Genomic DNA, 12,037 nt, shown 5'->3' with positions numbered 1-12,037 from the left:
GGGGAATGTCAGAGGATTAGAGTGACAAGCTGAGGTCTCTCTGCCAGTAACCCAACCACATTTAACTTGATTTCCTAGACTTGCTATTAGACCACAATCTAAAATATCTTTCTCTCTTATTCCCCCGCCACACACACACACACACACACACACACACCCAAGACACAAGAACATGAAATGAACTGAACGTTTCCTTGGTGATGATTTAAATGCTAAGAAAGAGAGAGAAGAGTATGAGGGTGAGTGATGAAAACAACTTTTTCCCATTTTAATCCACAGCCATTGAAAACTCACCGATAGTTAGAAACAACAACGACAACTTCATAAAAGCAAAAGCTGAATTCTAGTGCAAGGGAATCCCACACTGGAGCTGTGACCAATGTGAGGGGACTGACGCAGGTTTTTTTGGGGGGGGTGCTATCTTTGACTCAAGCACCACCAGCGGATGGATCTTCAGAAGGAAGGTCCAGGAGAGGGACGCAGGGGAGGAATGTGACAGACACCTCACGAAGCCATTCACCCCCTCGCGTTGTGTTCGCGCCGCCCCCACGACTCCTCTGGGGAATTGGGTCTCTCCCACTGTGTGTGGAGCCACAGGACAGGCAGGCTCATCTTGAGGTGCCCCTCGCAGCACAAGATCCAAGTGGGGCTCTGCTGCTGCTGCTTCCTGACAGGCTGGACCCAGGAGCCACCCCCCACTGTGTGCAAGCGTGGCATGTAAGGCAGGGTCAGGGATGGGATGGCCCTTGGACAGCAAGCTCAACAGCCTCAGGGCACAAGGTGGCCCTGTAGGTCCCAGAAGTCTCAGTTCAGAGCCTGTGCCACGACACCAGATGGCTCCCTCAGGAGGCTCTCGCTGACCCCGGGAGTTGCTAGAAGTAGACCCGGTCGGTCGTGCTGCTCCACGTGTCTTTCTAATCAGCCCAGCCTATAGGATTCCTCCTTCCTCCAGACTCTCAAAGCCCCCGTGGTCCCTGCCACTTATGTGCCACTTACCAAACATATCCTCCCCCCCCCGTCCCCACCCCCACTGGTCTATTTGTCTGCCTCTGCCCCAGACTCCCAGACTTCAAGGTTCTTGAAAGTAGGGCCCCTTCCTTTCACCCTTTTGGTGCTCCCCATGGTGCCCAGCATGGTGGCTAAGATGCATCAGGCAAGGCAGTAGGCCCTCTTAAAGTAACACTTCTGTTTAGTGGCTAAGAGAAACATCTAACAAATGTGTTATTTTTTTTTAAAGGCCCCTTATAAATTCCAAAGAAAGTATTACTAAGGATCTGCTGTCTATTCTATTTCTCCTGGTATCTGGACCAATTAAAAACAGGATGTGAAAAAAAAATGCTGAGGCTCTCACTGAGCAGGAGGGACTTGGAGGACAGAAGTGGACAGTAGATGGCAGTCTGTCCCTGTGTCAGAAGTGGTCACAGAGACAGTAGCTATGCATGGAGGCTACAGGGAGAAGCGGTGAGCTTCACACAGATGCACCTCCCCTGTCTGTGCGGACTGAAGCCAGGAGCAGGGAGACTTCTGAAAAGCACACCTGTGAGCACACACCCTTACACATCTACCAAGCCCCAACACCTGGACAACAGGCACCTGCCCCAAACTCTCCCCATGAAGAACCATGGGGAACACACCTCCCAGTGCGCTCTGAGCATCCACCGCCAGAGCTTTGGTGGAGCATCGGGAACTCGAGGATGAGAAAGCCACTGCCCTGCAGGAGGGAAGAGTGTTTTGACCAAGAGGATTCCCAATCATCATTCACACTAAAAAACAACACTCTGGTCAGGAGCCCTGCACTTGATCTTCCATGCTCGCACTGCTCCTCCCTGGAGCATAATGATGGAACCCCTGTCTCCCTCACCAGCTCCTGTATCCTCAAGGTCAGGGGTGAGGCACTGACCTGCATCTTTTCCAACATCTAGCACAGGGCCTGATACTTAGCAGCAACCAACACGACGTTTATCGAATAACCGTTACATATGTATTTTCCAAGCGTCTAGAGATGTATTGTCCTAATTCGTATGCAGTGACACCCAACTCACCTGTGACCAAGAGCCCAAATTTGCAGAAGAGCTTGGCAGGCTAAGACATGGGGTGGGGAGTCTGTGAGGGGAGCAGGAACAGCCTTTCCCAGTGAGCAGGCAGTGAGCGTCATGACCTCAGCCTTGGGACAGGCCAAAAGGAGACACAGAGAACACAGCTCTGGACCCTCGGCCAGGCGCGTCACCTCTCTGAGCCTGGCTCTTAGCGTTGCACGGTCTTGCCTCACAGATGACCTGTCATGCACTCATTCACCGACACACTTCTGTAGCAGACACTGCTCAAGGTGTTGGGGGACACAAAGATGAAAAGTCCAGACCCTTTCTACGCAGAACTCGCATTCTAGTGAAAAGTAGGAATGCAAATAAAACTCAGGCTGCTAAGTGCTATAACCCAGGGAGGCTGGGGAGGGAGGCACAGGCTCTCGGGGGGAATGCAGGGAGGCTTCCCAGAGAAGGTAATGGTGGAGCAAAGATGTGAAGGATGACTTCCATATCCTTGGTGAGGAGGGAGGGGAGGGCATTCTAAAGACAGAACATATCCTCCAGGGCGATCTCAAATTCAAGAACAGATACATACTTCTGCCACTCGTGACATCTTGTAACCAGAGGACATTTCCCTTTACATTTAAGCCATATCCCCTTATGGATCCAGCCATCCAGGTTCTTCTACTAATCCCCAATTCCCACAATAAAGGATGAGGCAGGAAAGACTTCAGGGATCACCAAAGCTAGTAGTCCTCAACTCTCTCACTTAACACCTGAACAAAATGAAACCTGGTGTGGCTCAGGGACCCCTGAAAATTGCACAGTTCATCTCTGCTGGAGTTAAGGGTGGAGTCTGGTCTTCTTGCTCCGAGCTCAGGATCCTTCTGATTGAGCTTACTGAATTCTGCTACCCACAGACAGTTTTAGCCCATACAAACCTCTCCCTATGCTCCCAACTTCCAATCCAAGATCTGCCACAAATCTGGCAAGCTTGCTTCTTCAGCACTTTATAAACATACACTCATCCATATGTTCAATAACTTATCTGGCATCACATAACTTAATTCCCTCCTCCACCCCCTCCACGTTTCTGCACATAAGTCCTGCAGGCCAGCAGGGATACCTGGAAATCCCAGGCATGGGCCGCAGTGAGGCTTAGGGAGCGGCAGAATCACAGAATATGTGAACTGTCACAACTGGTGGGGTCTTTTGACCTTCTAGCGAGTCCAGTCCACTCCTTTTCCACAAGGGGAAACAGAGGCCCAAGGAAGGAGAGTGATTTGCTCAAGGTCACACAGCTAGTTTGAGTTCTTTGCCAGGAGAGATGGTGCAAGCTGTTTCAGGTAGAAGCTAGGTGTCAGGAGAGCTTGGCTCCTCCCCAATTGTGGGACATGCTTGTTGGCATGCAGGTGATTCCCAGAGCTGCATTCTCCTCCAGGACCCAGGGGAAGCAAGGGACATGCCCTATGAACCACCCAGAGTAGCAGGTCTGCTAGACACAGTATGAAAATAATCTCAGACTACAAACGTGATACATATTCCCTAAGGGGTAATTTAGAGCCCGTGGGGGAGGATATTTTTTAATTCTAGGGTCTGAGACCTAGAAAGAGAAGGAAGGGGCAATACATTGCCAGACCTGCCTATCATAAATAAATAAATAATAAAAGGGCTATGTCCTCTTATACAGGAAAAAAAGCATCACCCCATGTGAAAAGGTATTTTAAATAAAATAAACATATATTTTTGAACACCCACAATCTCACAGGCCTTAGGTTAGTGTTCTATAGTTATCTGCACATTGCAAATATCTTTCAGCAACAGAACAAAGTCATTCTCATTAGTTGCCTTGAAGATGTATTGAGAGTGGTGATGGGGACATCAGCGGAGGGAGAAGGAAGAATAAGAGCCTCCAGTCACAGCCTTCAGAGATGGCAACATGCACCCCAAGCACCCCTCTCGTTTCCCTACTTCCGGTACTGCTCAGAGAGGGGCATGAGGCAGGCATGTGCCAGGGCTGGGGGTCTCCAACTGCTCTGCATCAAACAGAGCCTGGGGATCCCAGTCCTTAGCAGCAACCCTTCCCCCAAACTTTCAGCAAGAAATCTACAACCACTTTGGCCCTGGTGTAAATGGAGGGAGTTCCCGAGCCTATTAGGGAAGACCATTTTCCAAATTCTAAAGGACCCTCGTGTTCTCCATGCAGATTCTCTTTTACTCTGATTCTGTGCAACCCTCATCGCAGGACTCAAGAATGCTGGGACCTACCACCTCTCGTGGGCGTGTGGATCAAAACCAGATGTCCAGCTCCAATATTACAGAGTTTACAAGGAAGCAATTGTGGCTTAAATCAATACCCCCATTCTGGAAGGGCAGATTCCCTTGTCAACAGAACGGGAAGTGAAGGGGGAGGGCCGATGGGAGCTAAGACAGATCTGACACATGCTTGCCAGCAGGTGGCTAAAAAGCCTCAACATTTGTCTTGCACATGAAAATGAACCTTCCAGTGGAGCAGGTCTCCCTGTGGGGTGACAAACTTTGCAGAGGCCTACCAAACAATCTCTCATCTGGATGACATCACAGAAGGCAGAAAACACAATCTGACTGGCAGTTGATGGATGGACTTGGGATGGCCACAGGCTTCAGGATAGAGAGTCAGCACATCAACATCTAGTTGTGTAACTGTAAACATATCCCTCAATGTCGGGTAACCTCAGTCTTCCCATCTGGAAATGAGATTATTCTGGCCATTGAGATAATGCCATGCAATATTTGTAATAATGCCTGGTACCCAGTAAGTATTCAAATATTAACTATCATCAGCATCATTATCATCATCAATCATCTTAAAGGTGGGTCCTTGTCTTAGTCAGAAACACTAACACTAAAAGGCACTCGTGTAGAAACTGATGATTAGCATCAGGCCTAACCAAAAGCCAAACCCAACCCCTCTCAACTCTGTATGCACTGTGCAGGGTAAGCCAACTTCATGAGCATTCTTGGCCAAAACAAAACACTATGGCAAATTCTTTGCATGCCTTTCTGCCTTTGACTAAGCCATTCCCCAAAGATAAAAAGCGGGAGTTCATTTAGGGTGTGCCAAGATGCACTCTAAGAAAGGCACGGATTGTGTAGGAGGATGGGGCCACTGTAGAATCCCAGGATGGTGGAACTGGAATGGGACTTTGAGATCTTCTGAATCAAGCTCCTCATTTACAGATGAGTAAATCAAGGCCTAGCGAGAATGCCAAGAGGCACATAACAACAGTGACAGAGTTAGTGACAGAGCTCAGTCTCAAGAGTGATCCCCTACCTCCAAGTCAGCAGGCTTTCTGCTGCCTTGTGCTGCCTGCCGTTACCTCACTGGACTGAGATCTTTTGAGATCAGTAAGCTACTGTTTACTCCTACAGCTCTGGCCTTAAATGAACAGGAACCTTAAGATTTTCAAAAATCCCTGACTGAACAAATCCATAAAAGAACTGGGTCTTTTCTAAAAATGCTGTCAAAAAAGTGAGCAATCACAACAGACCACACCAAATTTCACTTCAATATCTGTTCTTTCTCCAGCTAAATCACACTTATACTCAGAGGTTTGTCCTATGAGGATGCCGAGAGCCATAGCCAGCCTCTGGCGGTTCCCAGTTAAGACTGCTTAAGAAGGACCACGGCATAGATGAGGACATGAAACAGCCAATGCATTCTGATTATCCAGGGGTGCATGCACTCTCTAGCTCCTCGGCTTTTTAAGGTAGAATGAAAGGCTGAGTTACAGAAAACTATGAACAACAAAAAATGCTTTAAAGATCTTGGGCTATCTACATGGGCTTTCACACATTCTAAAGTGAGTTATCTGTAAGGTGTACCTTTGCCCAGCCTTTGTCTTAATAGAAATCTGTCCAGGCAAGAGCAAGATACCATCTATGCTGGCCTCATACTTCTTAAAAGTTCACACATCTTTATATACGAATGATCTGAAAGAAGCTGCTACCAACTTTTCCCACAAGCTGGCCCTTCTGCAAGAAGCAATACGATGATTGTCTAATCTGAGCCAGGCAGCCATATACCTCCCACCCATGACATAAGCTCTGCAAATGCCTTCTGCCCACCCAGGGCCACTCCAGAGCTCACGTGTCCCCCAGCATGCACACACATATCCCGTGCTCCTCTCTCGCTCTGCACACGTCTGGCCATGCTCAAAGTACATCCACAGATCTTATCAGCAGCACCACACGGGGCTTTCGCTTGTCTCCAGCAGAAGATTTGGTCCCTCTCCAACGGCCTCGATTTTAAATACAACTAAACCTAAAACCCTAGCAACGGTCATTAGTTCAACATCTCCACCACCAGAAACTGCCTGCCTCATTAAAGAGTAAAACAGCAGCTGGTAAGGTCTCCAGGCAGGGTGGTAGGTTTTAAAGATCTTCTGTGTCAGCCTGACCCCCCTCTCTCCCTTCAGCCAACTCGCGGATTTACATTCCCACTGGTTGGGGCCAGAGCACTGGAACTGCTCAGGAAAAGGTCTGGAGAAGCCTGGAGCAGAAGCCGCCGCTCCGTTAGTCGTCTTGAATGGAGGGGAAGTGGAGAGGCCTGAACATCTGATCCATCTGGGAGTGGAATTGCAGGGATGGGAAATGTTATGTAATTAAACTCTGCTGGCCTGTCCCGCCTGGGGAATGTGAGACCCATCAGCAGTGACCTCTTCCAATCAACTTAATTGGCCCAATCTCGCCAAGAAAAGCAACAGAATTGGTTTAGTGCCTCATGGAAATAGCTTAGCTCCTGACTATTTATGGCCACTGAACTCAAGGATGGGAGCCTGACTCTGAGCCAGGAGTTGACAGCGCGTGCTGACTGCTGGGAGGACTTGGAGGCTTCAGTGGATTCCCGTGCCTCTCTGAGCCTCCATTTCTGTCTCTGGGGGAAGGCGCTGGAACAACGTGCTGCGTCGGGCGCATGGCACTCCGCAAACCCAAAGCCTCTAACCAGGCAGGCTCTTGCCTCCAAGGACCCATGATCTAGAGAAAAACAGACCTTCACAGCAACCTAGGATGGCTGGACTTTGCTCCTCTTTTATTCAAATATGCCAAGGGCCATCACCATTTCCTCTGTTTCCTAAGTCACGTTTCTTTTAGTGTCGTGGTCTACATAGCTCATGTTAAGGAACAGGCAAATGTCTCTGATAATTAAGAACATTGATTTGGGGGTCACCTTTCTTCGGAATAGTTCAAGGACCTTTTATGAATACAGATTCCCATCAACTGCAATCTAGGCTAGGTTGCCTTCGTTTATTGGGTGAGTAAACTGAGGCAGTTATAGAAGTTCTTTTTGCACAGTGTGTGAACAGTAGACATGCAGTGGGTGTTAAGACTATTTTGCCAACTTGGGAAGGGGTACAGATCCCATTTTTACTGTGGTTCACAGACATGATAGCGCCTATATTCAACGAGACTTCATCTCTGAGTAAAACTTTGTATCCCTAAGCACACAAAGCTTTGGGGAAAAAGAAGAGTGAACTTTTCTCCTCATTGAGTCATTACTGAGATTTGGACATTCTCCCAAAGTCACACTGCCCCAGAGGGGCACAGCTGAACTAGAATCAAGGCATTCCCACCATCTTCAGAAATATGTGCCACCAGATCTGCTGACCAATAGGCCAAGCCTTTATCAACTTTCTCTTATGTGGATGAATTTCACCTAAAAATGAGATGGGACCTCAAAATGATACAGCTCCGATGTCATAAAATTAAAAATGTCAGGAGTCAAATAAAGTCTCCCCAAAGATATGCCCTCGCATGATTAGAACCTAATTAATGAGGTTCCCTATCACCTTGTCCAGGTAAGCAGGTATGTGCAGCCAAAAGCACACCCTCCTCCTGCTCTGATGCACTTACCTCACTAGCTGTCTTAAGGTAAGACCACCACCAACTTCACCTTTCCTTCATTCCCCAGATGCTCCCGGAAGCCTACAGCTCTCGTTCTATGTATACCTTTTATACTTAAAATACACATCTGAGCATCCAAGACAATTTTCATCTTTCCTCAGGCACACAGAATTCCTGCAAAAACATACGCCCTACCCCCTCACGAGGGCCAGAACATATATGCCTCCTACCCTCAGGCTAGCTTTCTCTCAGTTACTTAACCTCAGCCTCACAGTGTGCACATGCGTGTGCGTGCTTAGCACATACACGCACACCGGGTTAGCTGTACGCTCACAGCCCAGAAAACATCAAAGGTGAACAAACACTCCCAACCTGCATGCTCCCCGATCCCAGCTTCTCCCCCACCAGCTCCACATATCAAGTCTCATTCCTGCTAGTGAGTCCTGCACATTCCCAGAAACTCAATTCTCCAATGTATCAGGACCTGCATTCTGATCTGAATTGCAGCACCTGCCCCGAATCGCCAGCCCACACCCAGCCTACAAGAAACAGTAACACCCTTCAGCTGCCTCCCCAACACACAAAACCATACATCGTCCCTCTCTTTATGTCCCCTTTTTACATAACCACAGATACATTTCAAGTCAGCTTCCCTTTGGTCCCCAAGATCCATAAACATCTCTAGAAACTGAATTATAGTTCTTGAAGAAACCTCAACTAGCATCCAGCTCTCTTCGTTCCTCTTGGCAAAACTGCAGCAGTCAGCTGAGTCCGAGAAGGAATTTTTCCAGGGCACTGTGCCATGCTCCAGTACCCAGCAATGGACTCAGCATCCCGTAGGCATTCCATAAATTTTAATTAATAATCAATATTAACTGGTGACAATGAATTCCTTTATTAAATAAGCAACCCATCATCCAACATAATATAACACGCGTCTCTGCCACCAGGCGTGCAAAATATATTCCTCCACTGGCTCCAATCTTAAGTAGACCTTCTCCCCGATCCTCACCTAGTGCCAATGCACGGGACTTTTCCCCTTAAATGTACACCCCTCATTCTAAGCCTTCTCCAATTCCTTCCCCTCTGAGGAGGTAGGGAGAGGGAGAAGGCATAAACCAACCCAGCATCCTTTGCAAATGCCTTGTTTCTCCATAATGAGTGTCTGAGCCCACTTTCCTATCCCCTGCATACCCCAATGCCATCCCAGCCAAATTTCCCAATGCACACTCTTAAAGTTCACACTCTGCTCTCCACAGATAGTCCCCCCGCCCCACATATCCCTTTGGTAATCCTCAGGAGCCCAACCTTCCAGACACGTCCACCTTTGGCTTCTACACACAGCCACCCTCCCACGCCACGCCCACTCCATGTATCTGTGCAGGCATGCACAAGCCATCTGTCTTCAACACACTGTACCTCTCCTCCTGCTCAGACACCCTTCACCGGCACGGATTTCTCATTAGCTACACCTATGTTCCCACATGCTCTCATCTCCTGCCAGTCACACATATGCCCATCCAACAGACTCCTCAGAAACAAGCACCTCCACTGCACACAGAGCAGGGTGGAGCTCCAGCTCTCTGGCCACCCGCAATACACACACCCTGGTTCGGAGACTCTTTCCCTGACCACACAGAGCACCCAAGGGGCCTGGATCTCCCTCCATAGGAAAGTAGACCCCATTCACACAGAACCGGATCCTCTACTTCCACCTCCAATCCAGTCCTTACCAACGCAAAATCTCACACTCTCCTTGCTGCAGGCCCACAGACTCCCTATTTTCCTCCAACATTGTTCGCAGAGCCTTTCTTTTCATCTCCCCCCAACTCCCAGCACCATACCCAGGTCTAAGTGTCTGAGCCCAAGGCAGAGGCGGTTGGATTTTGTGCCCTGAATTCTACCCCTCAACTTTCTTTGTGCGACATGTCAGGAAGGAATTGGGGGCTGGAGGGGGGCAAGCTGAATATACTGGAGAATTTCTGAGTGTAGGGAAAACAGAACGGATTGCAAAGTTCCCTCTATGTTACAACTTTCTCCCCTCCTGACGTTTAGGGCAGAGGGCTTAGATATTTTTCTTGCTCTCTGTTCTGGAGGGTGGGAGAGGGCATCTCTTTATGAAAAAGCAAGTCGTCCAGCATATTCTCTAATCGGTGAGTTACAAACAAGAGGTTCCAGGAGGGACACCCACCTCCGTTTAGGCCACCGCTCCCAGCTCTCACCCTCATCTCTTCTCACACATAAACAAGTCCCCCTGAGCGCGGTGTCCCACGTCTCCTACTGTGAGCCCGCCGCTCAGGCTGCGGCCAGGCTGCGCCTCCCCTCTGACTCTGAACCTGCCACCCGCCGCCAGAGGTCGGAAGGAGGCGGTCTAGTTCGGTGTTTTCCTCCACCTGGAGTGCCCCCAGACACGGCGGGGGGGGGGGGAAGGGGGCGCTCCTTACCAGTTGGCAGCCCCCACCCGGTTCGGCGCGAGGGTCTCAGCGCCATGCATTTGAAGCGCAGCTGAGGAACACAGCAGCCAAACTCCCCGCCACCCCCCACCCCGCAAAACAGCAGCGCCTCCTCTCGCGGCACCCACTTGTGCCCGAAAGCAACAAACAGAGTCCCCTCCCCCACCCTAACCCCTCCTTTCCCGAACCTTCAACTTCCAAGCGTCCCAGATTTCATTTGGAGTGTGAGCAGCGCTTTGGGGCACTGGGGTAATTTGGCCCACTCGGGGTCTTTCTGACTCCAACCTAGCTCTGCCGGTCCCTGGTCTCCCAGCCTTCCCGCACCTCTGCCTCAAATTCCTAGAGCTGGCCTGGAGAAACCGCAAGGAATTCCCCAGGGACGGCCGGGCCAGCGTGCCTGCAGCTCCCCCGCGGGGTCCCAGATGCGCGGGCTGCGCGCGGAGCTCCAACATCTGCGCAGAGACCCAGGGTGGGGTAGCCACGGGGTGGGCGCTGGCCACCACAAGCCCGGGGTGCGTGGCCGTTGCCGAGAAAAGCTTTCGGAAGAGGCAGGGTACTCCAGGACAGGTACACCGCGCAAGGCGAGGAGTTGCAACTCCCCAAACTGGGAAGCCAGCGTCCAGGTCCGCAGCTCCGAGTCCCCTCCCCCGGCCCACTCCCGGGCCGGGGGAGGGGGACTCGTGCGGGGAACCCCGCAGTGTGGGGAGCGGGGCGCCGAGCGCGTGCCGGGGAACAGCGGCGGCACGCTCCCATCTTCCCCGCGCGGGATCTGTCTGCCACCCCCTTTTGTTACAGGATGCGCGGGGAGCCCTCTCTTGCAGGAGCAGACGCGTGTGTTGGTTGGGGGTTGGGGGGCGGTTCTGCTGAATCCCTTTGCTGCCCTTCCGTCGTCCCTATTTCCCCTCGCCTCCTCCCCCATTTCCAATGCAGGTCCCTTAAACCTGATCACTTTCCCAGATATTGGGCGGTTTCTCGGGTAGCCGAGGGACGGGAGAAGAGGTGGGGAGGAGTGTCCGTGTGTGTGTGTTTGTGGTGGGGAGGGGGTGGCTGCGGTAGCGCCTCGGCCTGGGCAGATCCCAGCGCAAACTTCGGGGAAGGCACAAGCCCGGGAAAGTGAGTGAGTGCGGCGCTACGGGGGTGGGGGCGGGGTGCAGAGTTGGGGACCCCCGCGCTAGTCCACAGGAAAATCTCCCCACTCAGCCCCCCACCCTGGAACCTGCCCACCCAACGTGCCCGCCTCCTCTTACCGTGGCAGAAGTAACCATGGCATCCGTGTGACTGTTTCCAGGGACGTCGACATGAAGAGAAAGGTGGACGCGAGCTCGGTCATTCAAAGTCTCCCCCACCCCGCCGCCGCCACTACCCAGCAGGGGAAAAAAAAAGAGAAGAAAGAAAGAAAGGAAAGGGAAGAAAGTAGTTGCGCCGGGCTCTCTCGCGGGGCCGCGCGCGGAGCTGCTCGGTAGGGAGAGGAGCCTTCAACTCTGAGTCCCGTGAACATAATCTGCGCGGTTATAACCAGCCAACCCGGCCAGATGGCTCCGCGCTCAGCGCCTTAACCCCTTCCGCGCCGCGCCGCCCGCCCCCGCGCCCGGCCGCAGCGCGTCTCGCCCGCCCGCGCCCCTGCGCCCCTGCGGCTTGGGGCTGGGGGACCAGTGGGGCTACGGGGTCATTTCTCCT

The 12,037-nt window shown here is 51.3% G+C and overlaps 1 protein-coding gene across 1 annotated transcript in view; it reads right to left on the bottom strand.

Annotated features, from left to right (window-relative positions):
* The window catches only part of NTF3 (neurotrophin 3), a 66,389-nt gene extending 54,600 nt beyond the window's left edge, over positions 1-11,789 (bottom strand). The window contains exon 1 of the mRNA XM_032390987.1: positions 11,608-11,789. Coding sequence (XP_032246878.1) covers positions 11,608-11,625 — 18 coding nt within the window. The 5' untranslated portion in view covers positions 11,626-11,789. The remainder of the gene's footprint in view (positions 1-11,607) is intronic.
* Between the last annotated feature and the right edge of the window lie 248 nt (positions 11,790-12,037).

The sequence above is a fragment of the Phoca vitulina genome, unplaced genomic scaffold (assembly GCF_004348235.1).
Source record: "Phoca vitulina isolate PV1807 unplaced genomic scaffold, GSC_HSeal_1.0 scaffold59, whole genome shotgun sequence".
NCBI classification, from domain to species: Eukaryota; Metazoa; Chordata; class Mammalia; order Carnivora; family Phocidae; genus Phoca; species Phoca vitulina.
This window is presented reverse-complemented; position numbering and strand designations above follow the sequence as displayed.